Below are 25967 nucleotides of genomic sequence, written 5' to 3' on the forward strand. Positions count from 1 at the left end.
GAAAATGGATGTGAAAATGGATATTTTATGTGCAGAAATTTAAAATAATAAGGCACCGCTTCATTAGGCGCAGTGAAGTGATTTTTGTAAGTGTGAGGATTTTTTTTTATTTGAGTGAGAAAATTGTTCGCTGGTGAGCAGTAGAACTGTACTAAGAATACAGCTCATAAAGAATGGAACTTTAACTAATTTGCATTATTGAGCGTCCTCTTTACAGTATTTTGACTAAAACAGAACTCCTCCTTGTGGCTGACAGCAAAACACATACACTGTACTCTCTTCCTGCAGAATAATGAAGTTTCATGTTGCAAAGAAGAAATTCAAAGAGACCCTGCGTCCATATGATGTGAAAGATGTAATTGAGCAGTACTCTGCAGGTCATTTGGACATGTTGTGCCGCATAAAGAGTCTACAAACCAGGTAGGATGTTCAATTCATTTCATGTTCAGTTCATCTGCATGATTGGTTAAATGTTTATTTCGTTTATAAAGAATATGTTATTACACTAAACAGCCACGACATTATGACAACATGCATAATACAACATAAAATATCCAATGCAAAAGTTATGCATATACCTAGGCCTATGCAGTTGGTTTTTATCAACACTGTCAGAAAGCAGTCATTTGAAATGTTCATTATTTCAGTGTTAGTTTGCAGTAGTGTGTGACAGCTGCGACTGATAATTTAGTTGCCTCAGGTAATAACATGAAAGTGTCCAAAATAATGAGAACAGCTCTCAGTATGAGGCAGAGCAGTTCTACACCACTGCAAATTCTATCAATAGTAATAACCAACGTAGAATATTCAATTAATACATCTCTATGTGCTCATAAAATCAAGCATTACTATGTTGGAAAAGGCAGAATATTTTATATTATTTTATTGGATATTGTTTGTGTAAGAGGTCAAATGTTGTGCCTGGCAAGTATACAGTTGTCTTACATTGTTTTTTATTTATGCTTTTGAGAGGTGATCAAATTGAACTATTAGGGTATTTCCAAATTTCACAGGAACTAAAAAAAACATGGCAAAATAGAAAATAAAATACCAGAATTTTACAAATTCTGCTGGGGTATGTATCATACCAACATAACAGCGTTTATATATGTCTGTACTATGTGAGCACTTGTGCGTGTATGCATGCTTGCATCTGCATTTGTACTTCATGCATGTTTGTTTGTGTATGTGTTCACTTTGCTTCCTCACAGACTGGACATGATTGTAGGCCCACAGCCCCTGAGCAGCCGTGCCAAGACTTTTTCCTCCCCCTCCTTGCCTCTCTATTACAGCCAGGGCCGAAAGAACTCCACCCAAGGGTCAGGGTGCCCATACACATCAAATGAGTTCATTTCACTTTGATACTGTTTATTCAAGATGCAGTACATGCTTAGACATATTAATGCACAATATCTACTTTACTACATAATCTGAATTCACTGAATTGTTAAAGGTGAAAATTTATTAATTTAAAAATTAATTGATTGCAGCCTTTGCTCACGCATTGTATAATACGTATACATTGCTCTTTGCTTCTGTATGCTCTTCAGTAGATGAAATTCCCATCCATTAATGATAAATTACCCCATCTCTATGAGTTTGCTTTTAGTGCTTCAGCTGAAGAGCGTTATAGTTTATATTATTTGTTTTGTTTCCCTTTGTCCTTTTTTTATATTTTAAACGTAAACACTCAGACACACAATCAAGAAGGCAATGCGGTCGGTCTCCCATATTTGCCCAAGTCGCATGCACGGCTGACTACACCATCAATTTGCAAGGAGTGATCTTGCAGTTTTCCTGCCAATGTCTTGAATGGACCCCAGCGAGTCTGTTTCTGTTTCTTTAGACAAAGCATGGCTCTATACTTTCAATCGGTGCAAAAATAAGGCCCTCACAGTGTCCAAATTCATAGGTTTTGTCCTACGAAGAGCTCTTCGCAAGCTGGGCACTACCAAGGCTCCTACTCATATATCCTCCGTAGACCGCATAGACCACATATGTCAGAGTCAAGGCCCGCGGGCCACATCCGGCCCGCGAGAAGGTTTTGTACGGCCCCTGGGATGATCTTGATTTATTATTAGAACCGGCCCGCAGACCGCAGCAAGCCGGCAGCCCGCAGATCTTTCACACGCACCAATACTACATTTCCCACAATGCAACGGTGAAGCACCGAGCAGTAGGCTGCTTGATTTCAGTGTTTATTAGCAAAGTAGTCGTCAGCATAACTGTAAAATTAACCCTCAGATACCCATCATAAATGGCAAAAAGGAAGGTGAACACTGAGAACCGGGGGTTTCAAACAAGGTGGGAGTCCGAGTATATGTTCGCGGAGGTAGCTGGAAAATCTGTGTCTCTTCTGTGTGGAGAAAGTGTGGCGGTACTGAAAGAGTATTATCTGAGACATTATGAAAAGAAACACGCGGACAAAAACAAGAATATAGACATGGAACAAAGGCTACAGAAGGCCGAGGAATTAAAGACGAGGCCTCAAATCTCGACAGGCTCTGTTTTAAAAAGCCAAAACACAAGGCTAGGCTGCTGTCAAGGCCAGTTTTATTTTGGCAGAAGAGATCGCTAAATTAGCCCGGCCATTTACGGAGGGGGATTTCATCAAAAACTGTCTGATTAAAGTTTGTGTTTTTACTCAGTTCAAGTTTAAAACTTAAAGTTTAATATTTTTTTTCACTGCACGTTACTTATCCTTGAGGAAAGTGTTGTTTTTGATTAACAGATTTCTGCACTTTATTTTATTGTATTTCAATCCAATTATATTTTAAAAATATTTCAGTTGAGTGGATGATAGAAAATTGCTATTATTTTTTTCTTTGAAGTAAATTTAGCTCACTTTTGCTAAAATAGAAAATATAGGTTACTGATGGTGCCTTGAATAATACAGGTTTCTTTCATTGTTCATGTTATGGGGATTTTTATATAAAGGAAATTTGTCTTTTCTGTCTGTTGAAAATTAAAGATTATTGACAAAGCCATAAGAAAATATTGCTTTATTTATCTGATCATATTGGAATATATTTGTTAGGTTTTCAGTAGGTTCAATTAGGTTCACTAGACTACATGCGTCATTTAAAAAAAAAAATCAATGAACATTTGATCAGTCCGGCCCTCGGCTTGTAGCTAAATTTTTTATTGGGCCCTCCGTCCATTTGACTTTGACACCCCTGGCATAGACCATGACCAGTTTGGTCATGCCTCGAGACTCTCACTTTGTCTGTCCAATGCACTTGGCTGGTTGAAGCAGAGCCCTTCCTTCCATTGGGCCAGGGGTTGTCAACTGGTTTTGTCCAAGGGACCACCATTACAACCAAGAAGCAACTCGGGGACCACTGTTGTGGTGGAATATTATTTTATTTAGGACCAAAGGACAATAGACCTATACAGGCTATTTATTTGCATCTGTATGTCTATTTTGGAAATCTCAGCTACATTTGACATAATTTGGATGGGTAAATAATTAGCTGGAAAATAAATCAAGTCTAAATAATAAATTTTATTTTTAAAAATGTTACAATTATTTTCCATTTCCAATTTCGCTGACCATCTGCAATACCGCCACGAACCGCTAGATGGCCTCGGACCACTGGTTGACAACACCTGCATTAGGCGGAGGAGGGAGTTGCTAGGGGCACCAGCGAGCAAAAAGAGCGCCAGGGAAATGAAGACACATTGAAATGTAGAAATTGGGCTGTGTAGAAGAAAACCAAAGCAATGTAGGTAATAAAAATGTACCCAGAAGCAGCCTTCGCTCAGGGCCCATATCCATGGAGATGAAGGCTACATTTGAAGGCCCACAGTCAAAGTTAAGTCGTGTAGCCTTCTAATGTGGGCTTTGAAGGACACGCCTATGAATTTGGACACATCAATGGACAGGCTGCATAGTTAAATTATCTTCCACTAGATGGCAGAAAGTGTGTCCACTTTAATCCATTCATGCAGAAAATAGCTTTGCATTCAAGCTATTTCACACTCAGCCAGTAAATTTGAGAGTCAATTGAGTCCAGACCATCATCATTACTTCACTATATATACTGTACCTTGTATTGAAATAATGTATGTTTTATGATGTGCATTTGTGATATTTAGGGTGGACCAAATCCTTGGGAAGGGACAGATCCCCTTGGACAAGAAGATTCGTGAGAAGTTATTGTCTGATGGAGATCTGCTGGAGGACATGAGCATGCTGGGGCGTGTTTGTAAAGTGGAGCGCCAGGTGCTCTATTCTTCTTTATAATACACCTTAATCGGGTAACTGAAAAATACTTTCAGGTGAATCAGAGGGATTTATCCCTGCGTCAAAATGAATTTACAACTATTCAGATGTATCACAAATGCACAAATTGAAAAACAACAGTGGTTCCTATGATAGGCCAGGTTTTGGCCTGAGAATAGGTATACAAATCGAGAGTTTCAAATGCTGTACTTATTGGGTTTATAAAGCCAATCATACACTGTGTGCACAATTATTTGGCAAATTGTATTATTGAGAATTAATACAGTGCTCTCAGTCAACCAAAATGTTAATAAACCCCAAACGTGAATATTTCAGAAAGTAAAATAGAAAAATTCTGGTCTTACTTGTTTATTTTCATTTGTTAAAGTCAGAATAATACACAAACAACTCAAAATTTACAAATTAACATTTACAAGAAAATTAGTGACCAATATAGCCACCCTTCATTTTAATAACAGTTCCATCAGCTTCTTGATCTGTGTACATTTTGTGCAACGACCACCACAGCCTCCCAGACATTGTTCACAGAGGTGTACTGTTTTCCTTTAGTGTAAATGTCCCATTTGGCAAGCACCCACAACTTCTCAATACATTTGAGGTCAGGTGAAGGTACCACGTCATTATTCTTTTAATTTTAAGTCCTTTACCAGTGAGCTACCAAGTGTAAGTGAATACTGTGATGCATGCGAAGGAATATTTTCCTGTATAAAAATCATGGTCTTCTTGAAAGATGCAGACTTTTTCCTGTACCACTGCTTGAAGAAAAAACTGGGAGTTGGTTTATTTGAATTCATTTTTGTTTTAATTCTAGAGTTAATTTTAAGTCCGCCTTTAACTCAAAAAGGTTCAACCAGCTCATCTTACTTTAGACCAGCCCATACCAGTACCCCGCCTCCACCTTGCTGGTGTCTGATTTGAAGTGGAGCTCTCTGGCCATTACTGATCCAGCCAAGAGTCCAGCTGGTCTGTCAAGAGTCACTCTCAGCTCATCAGTCCATAAGATTTTTGTAAAATCCTTCTACTGATATTTCCTGACCCAGTCTTGACATGTATTCAACATGTATTTCTTGTACAGTGGTGGTCAAGTTTCAACTTTCCGTACCCTGGCCACATCTCTGATCACTAAGTAACTGGTATTTCTGGGCACTCCGGGTAGATTGAAGTTCCGGAATCTGGGAGCATTTGAAGGATAATGGGTTCCTGGGAGCTTTATGCTTGAGTCTTCTTAAATTTTTGGCAGTTAATTTGCATCTTTTTTTTCCTTAACACATTTTTACAACATTGTTGACTATTTGCAATGAAACATTTGATGGTTCTGTGACGCCTTGATATCTTAGCAATTTTAAGAGTGCTGCATTCCTCTAAAAGTCTTTTTACAATTTTGTGACTTCAGAGTCACCTAAATGTCTTTTTTGCCTCATTTTGCCTGAAGAAAACAAGCTGCCTAATAATTATGCACACTGTGATATAGGGTGTTGCTCTCCTTAGGCCCTGCCATCCCTCATTATATAACTACATATCACTTCATATGCTTGTGCATTACAAACATGATACATATTTAACAGGAATCATTAAAAGTTGTAAATACAGATGTATTTCAGTCCAACTTAATTAAGCTGTATAGAATCACCAGACAATATCAGAGAATTTAAACTGCTCGCCGTTTTACTGTTTTCTCGCATCACAGGTCCAGTCAATTGAGGCAAAGCTCGACTCATTGCTCGACATCTATCGGCAGGTCCTACGGAAGGGCTCATCCACAGCTCTCACGCTCTCATCTTTGCCACTGTTTGAGCTGGAACAAACTTCTGACTACCAGTCCTCTGTCTTCAGCAAGGATCTGTCCTTCCCCGGCCAGGTCAACAGTAACGCTCCTGGCGGTTGTGTCACAGGCTCCTCGACGAATCCCCACTTGTCCCAGGGAGGACTTCATCTCATCCTGGCAACCCAAAATGATCTTGACCTTAATACCTCCAGCACTACTCCACCCTCTGGCCCTGCGTCCTCATCTTTCAGCCCATCACCATTGCCGCATTACCACCACCATCACCACCATTGTCATGCCCAACATCACACCCAGTATCAGTCCACCACACCAGAAAGTGGCAATGATGAAACAGTGGGGAGTTCTCCTCCCATTCTCACACCAAACAGTATCTGCACTGGTTTGGGTAGAGGAACAGCGGAAGGTGGATTTTGTCTTCTGGCAACGCTCTCGCCTCCACCTCCTCCAAACAGGAATGTAGGTCTTAGCAATTTGATGCGAGCATCCTCCAATGAAAATTCCCCTGAAATTGAAAACTTGTGTGGAAGTGTAGGATTGCAAATACAGGACGGCTACATTGGGGAGGAAGTTGGCCCAGATTTGGGGCTCGGCACACTGGGAAAGCACCAACAGGGTAGCGCCAACAAGGGCAGACTAAACGCCAAGGAGGAGGGCTCCTGGAGGAGACATATGAGTCTTGAGCTGGAACCCCTGGTGCCTACAACCATAAGCTGCTGCTCAGGTCCCAGTCAGGTAGATCGCAGTCTGGGAAAATCGATGTCAGTGCAGGACTTGATGCAGGCAGCCCATGGAAAAATGCAAGGCAGCCACTGCATAATTTCACCCCCAACCCGCAGTAGGAACACTTCCACTGGCTTCCAAAGAAGTTGCCGAGACCTAGGCGCAGGAGTAACTGACAAAGGTGGTTGGGGGGAAGAAGACCTTTTTATCAATGATGCGGAAGTAGAGATGCAAGGATTTGATTTCCTGTCACATGGGACAGTTAAGACTCCCTCATATTCCTCAGAACTGTTGAGAACAGAGGCGATGGCAAGTGGGGTACCACGGGGGTCCAACCATGGCCTGGCCACTGCTCATCCATCCCCCCCTTCTGTTGGCAGCACTGAATTACTGAAAATACAGCGTGTACGATTAAAATAGACTGGGGTGCATGTTCAGAGGGCATGGAAATTTCACCTCATAAAAGGACAGCTTTTTATCATTTTTGAAAGAGTGTGAAGGTGGAATGAAATAGGGTCCTTTTTTTATTTTGTTGCTATGAGTTGATAATCACAGTATTTTCACATTGATCATGAGACTGAGAGATAATATTTTACTGTTCAATGCATGAAGTAGACATGTTTCATTAAAAACTTTAGGCATTTAGTTAATATACCAGTACCTATTGAATGTCAAAGAGCAAGACAGTTTACAGTACATTCCAAAAATTTTAAGTGTGGACTCTGATCATAGGCAAATTACTTTATGATTTATCATTCTGGTCATTTCTATCATATCATTCAGAAATATACAGTATACGTTTTAATGATCATGCCCCTATTGCAATACAGAATACCTCCTGTGTAATTAAGATGTCACGACAAGACCATTGTGCGATGCTTTCAGCTGTATTTTAAAGGCATCATGTACAATGGTAATGTATGCCATAAAGATGTTTTAATATTGAATCTGCAAATAAGTTTGCCCTTGGGTTGTTAACGTTTCGGCAACCATGACCAAACTGGCAAAATGTTGAAAGGCTGTTAGTCAGTGTTCTCAAAATGTGTACAAAGAAGTCTAAATCCAACATTCTGTTGTACAGAGTTGGCTTTTAGATTGCAACAATTTTACAAGTATCTTGGTTTACTTTAGAAGACAAAAATTGTGTGCTTGTTAAGTAAATGTAGGCTTGATTTATGGTAATTTTAAATTACACGATTGTGGAATGTACAATTCATTTAATGCTGCAATGCTCATGTTATTAAAATGCAAGTCGCTGCCTCAAAATGGCATTAAAATTACTTGTAAATCTCTTCCTGTTGTGTGTTGACCGCATTCAGGGTGGACGACATTTTGAAATGATCTAATTTAGGGTCATTTTCCATCACAAAATTCTTGCACACTTACTTTTTATGTCTACTAGATGCCACAAGATGGTGCCATAGCACTACTATGTTTACTGATTTTTTCTGAGCACAAAAAGTGAACTTGTGTTTACCTGAGAGAATAATTAAGTATTTATCCATCTCCACTCCCTCCCCTGGAAAAAAAAAAATCCACTCCTAGGGATAACGTAAGTCTGGCATTTGTCCTTCCTGCTCCAATGCCTTATCAGAACACTAGCTCACTGAGCACTCTTTAGGAATGAACATTTTAAGCCTTGTTACATGACCTTGACAATAAGCATGACAAAAATCAATGGCTTTATGTGCTGTTTAATTGAATGCAGTTGTCTTTATTTTTTGTATCAAATATTAATAGTTCTAAAACAAATTTAATATGGAATGATATATAGTTTGGAGCTACATTCAACAGGAATAAACACAAACAAATGTAAATCATTGTTATTAGGAATGTCCTGATCACACTGTTTTGGCACCTCAGTCCAAATCGAGTCTTTGGCTTCAAACATCTGCAAGACCGAGTCCTGATACCTCGAGCAACAGACTGGGGGACAAGGAGAAAAAATAAGAATGTGCATAAATATTGTCTCAAATTAACATAGAAATGTACAAACAGACATACTATTAGTACGGTACATAAATGTGTTTAGATGTTATGTATTGTTAAATCTATTTATATTTTGTTAAATCTATTTACATTTGTAATTACATGGGCCAATACACCAACGACACTCAAAATAAACTTAAATTGTCTTTTTTCTCTCTTTTTTTAGCTCTATGTGTGATGAACATATTGAACAACTCAATTATTTTGGGCCATCTCAGACATGTTTTTAAGGTCATTATTTTGTACTAAAACTATTTTATAGCATAAAATTAGCAAATCAGAATCAGCTTTATTGACCAAGTTTGAGCATGCCAAACGGAATTTGACTCCGGTTGATCTCAGCCTCTATATAACATTTAAGTGACTGACAGCATACAGGTAATGCATGAACTATAGCCATGCTATTTATATGAATAGATAATTATATACAAATGGGAATGACGCTTCATGCTAAATATTTTATGTATATGTGATGCATTTTAGACATTTGATTTCCTGGGGACGCAAATGCCACCGATTTGGTGCCACGGCCAATCCCACCGGTAGGCAATTTTGGTCCAAGAGATCCACTGTCCCACCTGTTTTAGAAGTTTCCCTCCTTAACACATCTGATTGAAACGATCAGGGTCATTATTGATTTATTTAATGATGAACAATACATTAACATAATTATTTAATGGCATGTGCAGTCAAAGGTAGACGAGTCCCGCATCTAGCTATGTACAAAACAACTGATGTATGACCTCATTAAATGTAACCTGTTAAGGTTGATAGATTATTTTGATCGTATGATTATGTTGGAATGTAGACTATGACTAACCAAACTTGTCCTGCTCTCACAACGCGGTAAAATAAAGTGGTTGCATCCTCTGCTTAATTGACCAGCGGCAGAGGAAGCAATCAAAGTTGTTCTGTTTCCCCCAATGTTAGAAAAATTGTATATATATGTTGTCATGTGTTCTCTAATGAGTACTTATTCATAATGTTACTGCTCAATATGCTTGCTGCTTTGCCTTGCTTATTCTTATCTTGTGTAACAGAACAGAAGGATTACGGCTGAGTCGGGTGAGATGACGGTTGTGTCAAACAAGATACTGCTGACATCTCAGCAGAAAAATGACATCCACCAGAACAGATCACATCAAACATCACTTTCTCTTTTTATGTCTTGGAATATTGTTTAAACTGTTTTGACAGATCAAACAGATCACATCACACGATGCGTCATGAACCTTCTGATGTTCCTTAAAGAACATCACTTTCTCTTTTTATCTCTCGGAATATTGCTTCAACTGTTTTGCTGATATAGCCATATCTGCACGCAACACTTTGTGCATTACTTTTTGTTTCTTTTCTTACGAGACGAAGCCCACAATCTTTTTCCCCTCACCCTCAGGGGCTAATCGTCTCACACTGTGGGTAGGGCGTACCAAATAAAAAGAGCGAGAGTGTAAACAGATTTTTAGTGTAGTCAGATTATAGAAAGCAATCTGTATCGCACTCCTCGCGAGAAAAATCAATATTCTGGCTCACTTGTTTTTGTCTGCTGATCCTTTTCTTTTATTCAGATATTCAGTTAGCACTTTGAACCTGACAGAAATTGGGGGCTCCTCCGGGATTCTCAACAGACCTATTTCGGAGGTCCAGCTGACTTTTTGACGCAGGACAAGTCCTTGGCCAAGGCACATAAAGAAACCCTTTTCACGGGGCTGACTCGATCAGTCGGCTGGACACCGGAGTGGTTGACGAGAACATCCGAGGAAAAGAACCAGCACAGACTGTGAGTACGAATATTGATTCTGTTAAAAGGAATGAAAGTGCAGTGACAAGAGGTCACTTAAAACCTTGACAATTCTAGACCCAATCAAGTGCAATTAGAAACAGTTAAATTCCGCTGGGATGATGGAGTCCCCTGACTTATAAGTCAGTTAAAGTCCATGGGAGGGCGGACTCCTCTGTTTTCTAAAGAACTACAGGTAATTTGGAGCAGTTAAATTCCGCTGAGGTGTCGTGGGGCCTCCTAACTTAACCTTCCTAATGTGTTAACTTTCTGCTGCCATCTGTGGTGTTAGCGGGTCATTTTTGACCCGTGTATTGAATCAGCAAAATATATATATATATATATATATATATATATATATATATATTAAAAACAATCTTTTTTATCCAATGTTTTTCTTAACTCTTGTTTAGCTGGTTTGGCTCCCTTATCCGTGAAAAGATAGGTTTTATATCTACTTCAAGAAAAGGGCAAAAATAAGGGTTTTTTTTTTACACAATAGGAAGGTTAAAGAGTTTGTTAAAATCCACAGGAGGGCGGACTCCCCTGCTTGCCTGTGAGACGATAAGAGGGCGCATTGTGTGTGTGTGTGTGTGTGTGTGTGTGTGTGTGTGTGTGTGTGTGTGTGTGTGTGTGTGTGTGTGTGTGTGTGTGTGTGTGTGTGTGTGTGTGTGTGTATGGTTTGACTGAGAGTGATCTCATTTGAGCTCTCCTTTATATAAAACACACAGGATTGTAAACAGTGGCTTTGTGTGGAAGCAGAGGAAAGGAGACTTACCACTCATTGAATATTTTACCACTGTCCTGTGAATTAAATTGGCTTTAGGACACTGTAGGTGCCATTCGAATTGCCAACTCCGAAATTTAGAAAAATAAACCATGGGAAAATCAAATAGCAAACAAAAGTCGCTACCCCAACATGAATTAAAATGCAAAGATTGGAAATTAATGGAAGGGGTCGACACCGAAAATACAAAATATCTTGACAAATGCATATTTTGGACAGAGGTGGGGGGTTGCATTATGCGACGTGGCGGTGGCGAGGCTCTCCGCACTTCAGTTGCTCCCCCCACCCTTGTTATCAGCTGGGAAGATTGTCATGTCTATGTTGTGGGCCCGTGTGTTTGTTTCTGTGTATGTTTGTCTTTGTGTATCAGTTCGTTATAAAGGTTGGAATTGCGTTAAATTGGTGCACGAAAACGGTGTGCTAGACAATGGTTTCTCAGATTTGCATTGTTAAAATTAGAAATTATAGAATAATATGAGGGTTGTGGGTAGAAACTCGTCCGACGAGGAGAGTGCCCAACCCTCATAAAAATGTGAGAGTAAGATAAAACATACATTGTAGAACTGGATATCATTTGATGGGGGTTGGTAATTGTCCAAATTCTAGTCACATGTTTTGAGGGACCACAGCAACAACATTATATTTAATTTGCAGGCCATTATTTAGTATGATATGACAGTGTCTAGCTAAGTAGACTGTTCTATCAAAAAATGTGAGAGTGAAGGAGGAGGTTTGATTTGTAATCTGACATTTGGGTCCCATTTTGAAGAGCATAGATTGTTTTTGTTTGTTTATTTTTAAAGATATATTTAACAGTTTATCTCGGTGCAGTAAGGACATAGCAATTTTGCAAGACTTTAAATTAAAAATTAAAAAGTAAAATTACATTCTCATTTTCCCAGATGAGAGGAAAATTGAAAGATAAGGAAGACGAAGAAAAGATAAAAAAGAACTTGCTGTTGCACAGCCAGGAAGATGATGACACAGTGTCAGCGCGAGCTCGCTTAAGAACCGCAGCTGAGAATGTGATGAATGAAGATGAGAAAAATGATCAAATTACAAAGACAGATGTTGCGGCACGGCAAAGCGAACCATCCTTTCCGTCTTTGTACCCCAAATTAAACAACTCATTGCTTCCTATAATTTGAGAGGTGATGAAGTACAACAGGTTTTCATGGCATCCTGAACCAAACATTGGGCAAGCGTTAAAGGCACCTGGAGTCCTTTTGATCTCCAGGGCCGTCCATTGGAATATAACGGGGTGCCATTACAAATACAAATTGACCAACTATTGGGCAGGATAAAAATAAAATTCCAACGTAGAGCAAATTACACAGACATTGGCCGAACTAAACAAAAAAAAAAAGAGTTGTTTGAAGACTTTAGACACAGACCAGAAAGAGTGTTCAACTGATGTCTATGATCAACAACTCAAAAATGCTCTACATGCAAATTTGCGACCAGTATTATGTCGAAAACGAATAAATTCAGCAAATTTTTTCCCTATAAAATGGTGCCGTTTGGGTTTGAAGTACATAGTCGCTTCAAAGGAGGAAAAGCATGATTTAAGATACGCGATTGATCAATGAGAAGGCTATCCCTTGTGCCAGGGGTGTCAAGCTCATTCGTTCGCGGGCCACAGTGTAGTCATGGCTTCTTTTGGAGGGCCGGTATGACTGTCATACCCGAGTAGATGTGTGAGCACCTCATATTGTGGGAGCTGCAAAACAAGCTGACGAGTAACTCACTTTCAAATCAGACAAATAAAAACGGGTCTAATATTTAAAATTAAAATATTACTAAAAGTGAAGATAATTTGCAATTCGACTAATGACACCTGTGCCTTACACAAAGGTAAAGTAGGATTAGAATTTGATGAAACAGATATGGACATCCACATATTCCATTAGTTTAAATTGCTTGCAATATAATTAGTTAACACCTGTGTGATTGATTGAGTGAGTGAGTGAGTGAGTGAGTGAGTGAGTGAGTGAGTGAGTGAGTGAGTGAGTGAGTGAGTGAGTGAGTGAGTGAGTGAGTGAGTGAGTGAGTGAGTGAGTGAGTGAGTGAGTGAGTGAGTGAGTTTTCTGTCGCCTGCACGTCATCTTTCCTGCATGGCTATGTTGCTGTCTCAGCCGCACCTGACCGTTGAAAGATGCACGACACTCAATCCTGCCACTCTCATTCCCCTTCCTGACGACGGCGAATTCCATGATTGTGTCGATGCTGCCCAACAAATTGCAAAGGCTCGGCCTGATTTGGAAGATACGCCTCTGCCAGATGGTCATGTGGTTTTTGTTGATGGGTCTTCTAAGAAAAATGAATCTGGTGTGACCCTTACTGGGTATGCCATTGTTACTGCCGACGAAGTCTTGGAGGCTGCTAAACTGCCATCCTATATGTCAGCACAGGCCGCTGAGCTCATTGCTTTGACTGGGGCCTGCAAATTGTTTGCAAACAAGTCCGTCACTATCTGGACTGATAGTCAGTATGCTTTTGCTACAGTGCACGTTTTTGCTCAGCGGTGGAGCAACCGTGGCATGATAACTTCTACGAGGAAGCCCGTCACCCATTCCACATTAATAACTCAACTTTTGGACGCTGTCCAGCTACCTTTAAAGGTGGCGGTTTGCAAATGTGCTGCTCACACTGCAAGCTCTGATCCTGTTTCTCTCGGTAATGCTTTTGCTGACAAATCCGCTAAGGCCGCTGCAGAAGGCCGGCTCCATGTCCTCTCGTCTCTCACTGATCATGATTCGATGTCACACATCTCTCCTGATGTGTTGCTTGACATGCAGTCTCAGAGCCCCTCCCAGGAACGACTCTCTTGGGAAAAGCGGGGTGCAACTAAAAACACTGATGGTCTTTTTGTGTGACCTTTGGGCAAACCTGTCTTGCCTCGTAACTTGTGCAAATGGGCTGCTATTTCGAGTCATGGTCACCCATGTCTCGACGGGGCTTATGGTGAAACAAGTTGAAGCTATTTATACAACATACGGTTTTGCAGCTTTTACACAAGGCAATTTAAGACCTCAGAGAGGAAAGTTCCCGACTCCATTGTATCCGTTTCAGACAATACATATGGTTTATATCCAATTACACAAATGTGAAGGGAAAGAATATTGTTTTTTCTGCATTTATTTGTTTTTTGCATTTATCTCATTATAAAAAGGTGATCTCCGCAGACCCAACCTAAGTACGGAAAGTGAGCAAAGTCTGGTAATAGTGCCTGATCCTGGTGCCAAGATCCAGGGTTGACACGAAAGCTAGCAGAAGCCAATTTCCAAGACACCAACCCGAAGCTCAGGGTGTTGACTCTGAGGAGATCCAAAACGTGAGCAATAGAGAGTCATTCGTAAAGTGCTTTAATCAGGCTGTAGCCTGCGCAAAGTCTACCATGTGCTTTTTGGTTGCTTTTGCTGGTTTGTGTTTTTTTTTTTTTTTTTTATTGGGGGTTATTTTATTTGTATGGATAGAGTACCATGAGCCTCGAACATTCTTCTCTCAGGCAACTACCAACGCTGATTCTAATCAATATGGCTCATGGGAAAAAATTGCTAGACATAAGCGCAACACAAAATCTCCTTTTGATCATGTTGTTTGTACACCAGAAACCGTCCACGGTCCAACTTGCGTACCATGAAAAGCCATGGCATGGTCTTGGACTTACAATAACTCATTAATGTTTACTGTGGCTTCTTATACATCTTCTTCTATTATTTTACCTATGAAAAGTTTGAAAGGTTTTCGAAATGGTCACCCCACTACTGGGGATAAATGGCTCGGATATTGGTGGTATTTAACTAGTCGCCCAGTTAGCACCCTTGTCACCACACAAACGCAAGATTTTTGGCCCTCTGGTTCCAGTGAAGAGGCTGTGTTCTTTGCTAAACGAGTAACTTTGAAGAATCAGGGCACAAGCCTCCTTTTAACTCTTACACTCCCTGATGGTCAAATTCGTCCTCCAAATGCCACCTTGTTTAACACTTCTTGTTGGGGTTTTCAACTGTGGGCTTGGTCCTCTGGAATTGATCCTCACTTTCCTATTGCTATTTGCATTAACAAAACAATGTCGATCGCAGACCGTCCCGTTACAAATAATTACACCCTGTCAGCAGGAGCAAAAATCACAAGTATGCTCCTCACTGATGTAGACAGCGATTTTGTAGCCTCCACAGGAATAAGCGGTCAAACCAACAACTGGCTTTTTATGGCTGAGCAAGCCGCAAAGATGGCTAACACCAGTTGCATTGCATGTATGGGTCCAAGACCTCTTTTGAAAATCATACCTGCAAATATAGTTCCTAAGTGTGCTGTTGTTTTAATGTTAAACTCATCCACTTCACCCACTCATGATTGTTTTAAATGGGATAAGGTTTACCCTGTTGCCTCTATGACAAAATATAAACCCCTTTTTTCGTCCGATGTAGCTAAGGGTAATTTTACATGCATTAGATTACCTGGTACCGGTGAGAAGCTCGGCGCCCTACCTACACCATGGTGTGGGTCTATGACCAATGTCACTGCCCCTTTTTTTGCCCATTGCTCGTAGTGATATTTGGTTTTGGTGTAATAGTAACAAACTTTATGATAGGTTGCCTTTAAACAGCTCTGGAATTTGCGCTTTGGTAACCCTATTGTTTCCTGTTCATTTGATACCAATGTCCTCTTATGATCTAACATCTTTTGCTAAGTCCGTAGTGCCCGAATTCTGGCCGAGAACGAAGCGAAACGCCGAATGGCAGGGCGCAGCTAATCCAATTTACATAGACGCCATTGGTGTTCCTAGAGGAGTACCGGATGAGTATAAGCTGGTGAATCAGATAGCAGCTGGTTTTGAATCCGCCCTGTGTTGGTGGTGTACTCTTAACAAAAATGTTGACAGGATTAACTACATCCATTACAACGTGCAGAGGCTTGGAAACTGGACCGAGGCGGGTTTCAAGGCGGTCCACTCCCAACTGGCCGCTACTTCCCTCATGGCTTTCCAGAATCGAATGGCCCTTGACATGCTACTCTCAAAAGAGGGCGGTGTCTCCGCCATGTTTGGTGAGCAATGTTGCACATTTATTCCAAATAATACTGCAGCCGACGGAAGCCTGTCCCCGGCCCTTGAGGGTCTGCGGACCTTAAATGGGAAGATGAAGGAACACGGTGGGGTGAACACGGAGGTTTGGACCGACTGGTTGAACGTGTTCGGAAAGTACCGCACCCTGGTTTCCTCGGTCCTGGTCTCCATTGCCGTTTTCTCTGCCATTTTGACCCTGTGTGGATGTTGTTGCATTCCTTGTCTCCGATCCTTAATTAACAGGCTAATTACAACTGCTATCTCTCCACCAGCTGAGCCTTTTCCGTTGCTCCAAAGGGATGATCTTTCGATCGACGGGAGTTCTTTGTCTAGTGACGACTCTGTCAGCGAATCTATTGTGGTAAACGTGTCCGATTTGTTTCCTGACTCTGGCTTTGACGATTAAGACTCAATTACCTCCCAAGTGTAAGTTAGTTCTTGCGAAATGTGATCCCTTGGCTGAAAATCTTTTGAAGTGGCCATATGGGTGATAAGTTAGTCCCCGAGAACTTATGATAAACAGGGGGGAATTGTTAGAAAAATTGTATATATATGTTATCATGCGTTCTCTAATGAGTACTCATTCATAATGTTACTGCTCAATATGATTGCTGCTTTGCCTTGCTTATTCTTATCTTGTGCAACAGAACAGAAGGATTACGGCTGAGTCAGGGGCGAGATGACGGTTGTGTCAAACAAGATACTGCTGACATCTCAGCAGAAAAATGACATCCACCAGAACAGATCACATCAAACATCACTTTCTCTTTTTATGTCTCGGAATATTGTTTAAACTGTTTTGCTGATATAGCCATATCTGCACGCAACACTTAGTGCATTACTTTTTGTTTCTTTTCTTACGAAACGAAGCCCACAATCTTTTTCCCCTCACCCTCAGGGGCTAATCGTCTCACACTGTGGGTAGGGCCTTCCAAATAAAAAGAGCGAGAGTGTAAACAGATTTTTAGTGTAGTCAGATTGTAGAAAGCAATCTGTATCGCACTCCTCGTGAGAAAAATCTATATTCTGCCTCACTTGTTTTTGTCTGCTGATCCTTTTCTTTTATTCAGATATTCAGTTAGCACTTTGAACCTGACACCCAACATCGTAAAACACCCCCTGCTCTGATTTGACCAGAGGCCGGGGTTTCACCAAACCTGTCCACTCTCACCCCCACCCTGCTTTCTTGCAACACACGAAAGTCAGACTTTGTTTGAACGTCGCTGTATGCACAGTGACAACGTTTTCTCCACTTGCAAGTGCTAAAAGGGCATACTGTCTCTCGTGTGGTTCTTGCAAATAAGTTAGAGTGAGTACCACTCTAACATTTTGGTGCCGTGACCCGGATCTCAACATACCCACTGCTGACTGACGGAGGACGACGTGCTGCAAACTGTCAACAGGCCAGCGTCCATTAGCAGGACCTGGTAAAGAAAGACCTGGGAAGAAAATTCTTCGCTGGGCCAGCATCTTAGGTCTGCCTTCGTCTGACAGCGGCGGATTGACGGGATCCGGAAGTGCAACAAACCAGGGGACAAGTAAGTAAAAGCCCTAAAGTTATGTGAAACGCGTAAAAGTGACAAGTGCACAAGATATAGCTTGGGTTCAAATCCCAGTGGAAGGAACAGGCTAAGAAAAGCAGAGCATCTTTTTCGTTCATTGAAGAAGTGCGTAGAGCAGGGGTGGGCAAACTTTTTGACTTGCGGGCCGAATTGGGTTCTAAATTTTGACCGGGGGGCCGAACCAGGAGCAGATGGATGTAGTGTTTGTGTGAAGTAATATAAATGACATGTAAAGGTCATTGCATAAAAGGTTTTTACTTTTAGTAGATACTTAAGCATGGATATTAAAAAGAACTTTTTGAAAACAAATGCATTTATTAACAGCATTAAAAAAATATTTCACCAAAAAACTACTATCAGTGATTCTTATTAAATACCACACTGATATGATGAATAACATTTTCCATCACTTCAGCGCCTGCAGGTCAGATTTATGAAATATGTTTATCTAATGAGGTGAAATCACATCCAACGGCAAACATTCTGACCAAATACATCATCTTGAAGAATCAGTGAAAGAATACATCTAAATAAAGTAATAAAGAAATCAATAGTATTGTTGGTTTCGCTTTTTTGCTAGTGCATCATAGTCTGGAGTAAAATTTGTTGTAGTAATTCTTAGGATAGAGCCGAGGTGTCGGTCAGTTAACCTAGATCTGTGACGGGCTTTGTTGACGTTCATGTGGCTGAACGTCTTCTCACACACGTAGGTCGAGCCAAATTGGCCACTCTTTTTTAACATTCGGCACTCAGTGTCCACCTTTCTTTTCTTCGGACCACTCATTTTAATGGAAGGATTCCAGGGGAAAGGTTGTGGGTGGCATTAGCGTAAAATTGTATCTGAAAGCTTAGCGCGCGAATTACGAGAATACTGACGTCACAGCCTACGCTCAAAATTCGGTACTGATAGATGAAATAGAGCGCGGAGTGCGCCGCGTCCGTACTCCTGAGTACGCACACACACTTGTGAGTGTGCACCGTGCTTTCTGACACGGCTCCCGGGAGTAAATGCGTGGGCGGGCGCTTCCCCATCTACTGGGGAAACATAGTAATTGCAGGGAAAATGACCCCCCAAAAAATTAATAATACAATTTATTCAGGTTTGGCGGGCCGGATTAAACGGCCCGGTGGGCCGGATGTGGCCCGCGGGCCGTAGTTTGCCCATGTCTAGCGTAGAGTCTTCTTTGTCTGTTTTTCCAAGATATGGGATCTGGCTTGGGTTAGAGTTCCAGTGGAAGGAACGTGCTAAGAAACACAGAGCTTCTTTTTTGTTAATCAAAGAAGAGCGTAGATTTTTCTTTGTCCGTTTTTTCGTGTCAAGGACCAGCTTGGGTTCGGGTCCCAGTGGAAGGAATGGGCTATAAAAAACAGAGCTTCTTTTTCTTAATCGAAGAAGGGCTTGGATTCTTTTTTGTCCGTTTTTCCAAGCTGTTTGGGAGGGTTTTATACCCATCCTGGATAGGCCTGAAAGAAAAAAAAGTGCTAGAGTTTGTGTGGTTGAGAGTGTGACTGGTAGGATAAATTTAATAAAAAGCAGTTCTAACATTAATCCACGGCAATAACACAGGCTAGTAATTTGTTGAAAGGTCAATTTAAACCTGCATTGAGGGTCCTCAAAGAAAAAATATTTAAAAAAAATTGTAAGAACGTAACATTCTAAATTAAGATGGTAAACTGTAAATCTCCAAATGAAGGAGCTCTTGAAGGAGATGAGAAGTATATGGCGAGTAGATGTCTTAATTGTATGCGATACATGCCGAAGTGGAAGAAAAAGTATGAAGTAGAAGGAAAGTTGAAATGTGGAAGAAGTGGTCATAGTTTTGGAGGAGTGTAGATGGGAAGAAAAGTCATTGAGAAAGGAAAGAGAGAGGATTAAAATGTGCTAGAAAGTCTTTGAAAGTGTCATAAGAGAGAAGAGAACAAATTCAAGCGACAAAACATAGAAAGATGAAAAGTGATGAGGCCGCAAGTGTTTGTCAGACCGAAAGACAATGAGGCCACAGCGCAGGCGCACTGTTCCAGCCGCAGCTCAAGGCTGCAGACCAGCAAAGAGGAGCTTTCTGCTCCTATGTAAAACATGTATCCAGATTTATAAGACCTGAAGCCTCCCCCATATAACAGCAAAACATGTCATTGTCAGATTATTAGAACTCCTGTACGTACAAGAAGTATGACAATGCTGATTGTATGCCCAATGACAAATGACCAGGGATCAAATTGTATGCACACTAAAGTTAAAATTTGCAAATCAAGTGGTAAAGAAATGCAACTTGCTTCTAAAAGATAAATAAAGAAACAAATTGCTTCTAAAAGATAAATAGGGAATTTGAATGTGCTGTCCTCACATGTGTGGGCGGGGACCAGCTTCATGATCGATTGCAGAAAATGGCCAGCCTGTGACGAATCATTGATAACCCCCCCCCCTCGCACGCCAGAGCTGTGCATGTGTGTACCTATGTGTTAAAATGATTAAATTGGCAAAACCTTTAGTGCAACGAAATTTGCTAGACTGTGGTCTATTCGATTTGCACCGCAAAACAGAAACAATTTTGAAAAATAAAAAAAATAAAAAAGAGGGAAAGAAAGAAATTTGTTTGTAAGCAGAAACTGGTCCACACTGGTGCATATTAGTGTCTCTGATGACAAATTCGAGAGAAAGAGAAAACATGCTTTTGTGGAATTGAATGAAGCAAAATTGTGAATTTAAGACATTGCAATGCTAAATTTAAGAGAAATAATTCATTGGTTGTGTTATAAGATTATACAAACTTCTATATGTGAGTTAAATCTGAGAGATTGAGTTGGTTAAATTTAAAAACTAAGAAAAACATTCTGATTAATTTGCCAGCAGTTTTTTTTTGTGTCGAGTTTTTTTTTATTTTATTTTTTTATTGGAGCTATCCTATTTATTGCCTCCTTTAATACAGGAGGCAATAAATGGGATAGCTCCTGTTATAAATGGTCTTTGGTCACGAGGGATCATGAGGAAGTGCTCAGCCTCTCCTTGCAAACACTCCTATTTACCCTGTTCAAAAGGGCAATAAAATTGATTGGTGAATGATACAGGATTTGTAAAAAGCAGACAAAGAACAGCCCTTGGCAGATAGCATGATCAGAGCACTCAACTTTACTGCCGCCTGATTTTTCTTCCCCACAGGTCAACAACCCCACCAGGCCAGGAGACAGAGGCGACATAAAGGTCGTAATATTTTTTTTTTTTTTTTTTAATGGGCCAGCCACGGTGCGAGAGGCTATTCCGAGTCTTGCTGACTATCCCCACCACAGTGAAGTTTGCTGAAAGGCCCGGCTGGATACATCTCAGCCGCTGTAAGCTACAGAGAGTGCTTGACCTAGTCAGGGTGAAGTTGGGCTAGAAAGGGGATGTTGATTTTGGTTTAGCATCAGTCTCAAACTGGTGAAGAATTAAGAACCCTGGCTATTTGGCTCCCTAGGGGTACAGGTGGCTCTGTGAAACTGAACAGAAAATTGCGCTCAGAGGGGTGCTTGTCTGTGCTGTGGCTGAAGTATGTCTGCCAATGATATGGAGTGTCCAGGATCCCAAAGAGGGAATGAAACCCACAAATAAATGCATTGAGGACAACTGCCCTCCAGGAGGAAACTGGATGGGAGCCTTAGACATCACCACTGAGTGCCAGGATAGGAGTGCTATTTCAAGTGGTGAGGGCTCTCCGACCAACATGGCTGGTGACTTTGTGGTCACAAGGGTTGTCCGATGCTGCCCGCCAACTGGACAGGAATGTGTGCACCAGTGTGGGTAACAGACCACACCCGAAGATACAGCATCATCAGATGATAATGACACACAACTCTTCTGGACGTCGACGCAGGGCTGTTGCGACCTTTGAACCACATGATCCCGCCTGGGGTACGAATGTCCCAGACAGCCATAAAGTATGGGCCGTCAGAGAAGAAATAGTTCATGCACTGTTTCCTTGGATCAGAGTTGGGAAACAATCACTCTTTATAGAGACACTGAACTACTGTTTTCAATATTTCGTGAATCTCTCGCTGATGGACAAAACAGAGAGATCTAGGCTATTGGACTAATGGTCTTCCAGAACAGGATGGTTCTGGACTTGATGACTGCAGCGCAAGGTGGCGTGTGCCACATTATTGAGACTTCCTGTAGCACATACATACCAGGAGAAAATGACACGCACGTCAACGACACCATGAAATCACTGAAGAATTTACAGGAGGCCATGTCCGGGGATCAGTGGGATTTCTTTTCATGGCTATTCTCTGGCGCCTGGTGGCAACTGCTGTTGAAACTTGTGACTCCTGTGCTTGTTGTGCTGGTATTGTTGTACTGCTGTTAAGCTGACGGTGTTTTACAGAATCTTGATGATTTGGCCATCGAAATTGCCTTGCAAGTGATGGGTACAATGATGTACTGTTTCTGTGTCTTTATTTTTATTTTACTATCTTCATTATATTTTCTTGCTTATGTTTGTTGATCGGAGTGACATATTCATATGATAAACAGGAGGGAAATGTTAGGGTTGACAGATTATTTTGATTGTATGATTATGTTGGAATGTAGACTGTAATGATTAACCAAACTTGTCTTGCTCTCACAACGCAGTAAAATAAAGTGGTTGCATCCTCTGCTTGATTGACCAGATGCAGACGAAGCAATCAAAGTTGTTCTGTTTCCCCCAACGTCATAAAACACCCCCTGCTCTGATTTGCCCAGAGGCTGGGGGTTCACCAAACCTGTCCACTCGCACCTCACCCTGCTTTCTCTCAATAAATACTCTCTTGCAACAGACGAAAGTCAGACTTCGTTCGAACATGGCTGTATGCACAGTGGCGAACGTTTTCTCCACTTGCAAGTGCTAAAAGGGCATACTGTCTCCCGTGTGGTTCTTGCAAATAAGTTAGAGTGAGCACCACTCTAACATAACCAGTGAGGAATAATCTTGTTTGTCAACAAATAATTTAGACTCTTCTATTTCAAGTTAAGTAATTTGGACCTGTTACAACTCTGAACCTGTGTCTTGCTCTTTGTTGCACCAAACAATTAACATTCCACTGTAACATGAAAGGAGAGTAATCTGCATGACATGCTTATGCCACACACGTGGCTCTTGATACCACTCTGACTGCTACTCATAATAAATTAAGCTATTTTTGCTCTGTTTGCGAACATGTTAATAGTTTTGGATTATTTTGTCATTTAGGCTAGGCAAATGCAACCCAGATTGGAATTGTTGCCCCTATGTAACTTGCATGCAATGTATGACCGTCTAAAAGGCTCAATTTTGATCGTTCTCAAATCTAACCTGGGTCGCTTTTATATGTGGTCCAAGACTGGATATGTATCGAATGTTTTCCAATGCCACCACAGTCTGAACAGCCAGATTGCAAATATATCACATCATGCGTTCTGAGCAGGCAGGGAGACAGACTGCTTTTGATGGAGCATTACTTTGTGACTCAAAGTTGTTTTAACTAACAGTATTAACATTATATTTGAATTTAAGCTCACTTGAAACGTGATACATAAAATGCAGGTTCATTTGTTACGCACGTAAATGATGTGATGTCATCTTTAGTGAAAGTCTAGTCTTATTTACCCAAAATACTGTATGGCTACCTCCTCCTGTAGGTACGAGATAAAAAGATGAGCTACCCGCTAATTTAAACAGTACAGTGGAGCCTCAGTTTTCGAATGTCCCGGTTCTCTAACAAATCGGTATTCGAACAAAAAATTTGAGATTTTTTTGCTTCGGATGTCGGACGAAATTCGGTTGTCGAACCTCGCGAGATGAGCCGAGAGGACCCGCATGCCAACTGACTCCGTTCGTTATTAAATTCTCGTTACTCTGAGGATTGCATCAACTCTAATCATGCCTCCAAAGGAAACAAGTGGGAGCAGTAAAGCCATCCTAAAACACAAAGACGCTCCTAAAACAATGCGACAGTGAGCGCCCGGCGCACTGCGGTTGCGCGATCGGACCAAATTAAGCTCCCTGTGCACTGAGGTTAACTTAAATTTTGGAAAGTACATCAGGACTTTAAAAATATTTTCTAAATTTCAGCGACGGCTCTGTCACAACAATAATGCGACCAGCGCGGGACAGTTGCGCGGTCGGCGACGCGCTATAGTTGCGCGTTCGGCGGTGCGCGATCGGACAAAAATGCGCAAATGAAAATACGCTTAAAAAAAGCTTTTTTTTTTTTTTTTTTGCTTGGAACGAATTAAAAGTTTTCCATTATTTGTAATGGGAAAACATGATTCGTAATTCGAACGATTCACTTCTCGAACAGCCTTCTGGAACAGATTGTGGTCGAAAACCGAGGCTCCACTGTACGTTTAAATGTGCCAATGTCTCTTGCGCTCATGCGGGTCACTTTGAAGATCCATACAATATGTTCACACCAGATAGATTGAGGTCGCATTTAATACGGAATGTGAACACTTGCACACACCCAAAAAAAATTAGCCTTTGTGACCAATAAAATTTCAGAAATTAAGAAAATTGATCTTTCTACCCCCCTCCGCGAGTCGTCACCTTATCGTGGTGGAGGGGTTTGCGTGCTCCTATGATCCTAGGAGCCATGTTGTCGGGGGCTTCATGCCCCTGGTAGGGTCACCCATGGCAAACGGGTCCTAGGTGAGGGGTCAGACAAAGCACGGCTCACCCAAGCCCCTTATGATGAAAAACATAAATGGACTTTGTTTTCCCTCGCCCGGACGCGGGTCACCGGGGCCTCCCTCTGGAGCCAGGCCTGGAGGCGGGGCCCGAAGGCGAGCGTCTGGTGGCCGGGCCTTCGCCCATGGGGCCCGGCCGGGCATAGCCCGAAATGGAAACGTGGGTCCCCCTTCCCATGGGCTCACCACCTGTGGGAGGGGCCGAAGGGGTCGGGTGCAATGTGAGCTGGGCGGCAGCCAAAGGCGGGGACCTTGGCGGTCTGATCCCCGGCTGCAGAAGCTGGCTCTTGGGACATGGAATGTCACCTCTCTGGCTGGAAAGGAGCCCGAGCTGGTGTGCGAGGCAGAAAGATTCCGACTAGATATAGTCGGACTAGCCTCCACGCACAGTTTGGGTTCCGGTACAAGCCCTCTCGAGAGGGGCTGGACTCTCTTCCACTCTGGAGTTGCCCACGGTGAGAGGCGTCGAGCAGGTGTGGGTATACTTATTGCCCCCCGGCTGGGCGCCTGCACATTGGGGTTCACCCCGGTGAACGAGAGGGTAGCCTCCCTCCGCCTTCGGGTGGGGGGACGGGTCCTGACTGTTGTTTGTGTCTATGCACCAAACGGCAGCTCAGAGTACCCACCCTTCTTGGGGTCCCTGGAGGAAGTGCTGGAGAGCGCTCGTTCTGGGGACTCTATCGTTTTACTGGGTGACTTCAATGCTCACGTGGGCAATGACAGTGAGACCTGGAAGGGCGTGATTGGGAGGAACGGCCCCCCTGATCTGAACCCGAGCGGTGTTCTATTGTTGGACTTCTGTGCTCGACATGGATTTTCAATAATGAACACCATGTTCAAACATAAGGGTGTCCATGTGTGCACTTGGCACCAGGACACCCTAGGCCGCAGTTCGATGATCGACTTTGTAGTCGTGTCATCGGATTTGCGGCCGCATGTTTTGGACACTCGGGTGAAGAGAGGGGCGGAGCTGTCAACTGATCACCACCTGGTGGTGGGTTGGCTCCGATGGTGGGGGAAGATGCCGGTCCGACCTGGCAGACCCAAACGCTCTGTGAGGGTCTGCTGGGAACGTCTGGCAGAATCTCCTGTCAGGAAGAGCTTCAACTCCCACCTCCGGCAGAGCTTTTCCTACGTCCCGGGTGAGGCGGGGGACATTGAGTCTGAGTGGACCATGTTCCGCGCCTCCATTGTTGAGGCGGCCGACCGGAGCTGTGGCCGTAAGGTCGTTGGTGCCTGTCGTAGCGGCAATCCCCGAACCCGCTGGTGGACACCGGCGGTAAGGGATGCCGTCAAGCTGAAGAAGGAGTCCTATCGGGCCGTTTTGGCCTGCGGGACTCCGGAGGCAGC

General features: G+C 42.1%; 2 protein-coding genes across 12 annotated transcripts in view; one reads left to right on the forward strand and one right to left on the reverse strand.

Annotated features, from left to right (window-relative positions):
* LOC125969171 (potassium voltage-gated channel subfamily KQT member 5) overlaps positions 1 to 8044 on the forward strand; it is a 111059-nt gene extending 103015 nt beyond the window's left edge. For 2 of the 3 annotated variants that reach the window (XM_049720963.2, XM_049720962.2), the window contains 3 exons: positions 289 to 420; positions 4099 to 4225; positions 5934 to 8044. In XM_049720963.2, coding sequence (XP_049576920.1) covers positions 289 to 420; positions 4099 to 4225; positions 5934 to 7172 — 1498 coding nt within the window. In that variant the 3' untranslated portion in view covers positions 7173 to 8044. Of the gene's footprint in view, positions 1 to 288; positions 421 to 1211; positions 1320 to 4098; positions 4226 to 5933 lie in introns of all 3 variants that reach the window. The other variant, XM_049720961.2, reaches the window with a different exon arrangement.
* The window catches only part of LOC125969173 (NACHT, LRR and PYD domains-containing protein 14), a 58222-nt gene that overhangs the window by 14380 nt on the left and 17875 nt on the right, over positions 1 to 25967 (reverse strand). For 4 of the 9 annotated variants that reach the window (XR_007481494.2, XM_049720975.2, XM_049720969.2 and 1 more), the window contains one exon: positions 8446 to 8678. The exons of 3 other annotated variants lie outside the window; for them this stretch is intronic. The gene's annotated coding sequence lies outside the window, so the exon portion shown is untranslated. Of the gene's footprint in view, positions 1 to 8445; positions 8679 to 14672; positions 19403 to 25967 lie in introns of those variants that run through there. 2 more of the 9 variants (XR_007481495.2, XM_049720972.2) reach the window with 1 other exon arrangement.

This window comes from Syngnathus scovelli, chromosome 5 (assembly GCF_024217435.2).
Source record: "Syngnathus scovelli strain Florida chromosome 5, RoL_Ssco_1.2, whole genome shotgun sequence".
NCBI lineage: Eukaryota > Metazoa > Chordata > Actinopteri > Syngnathiformes > Syngnathidae > Syngnathus > Syngnathus scovelli.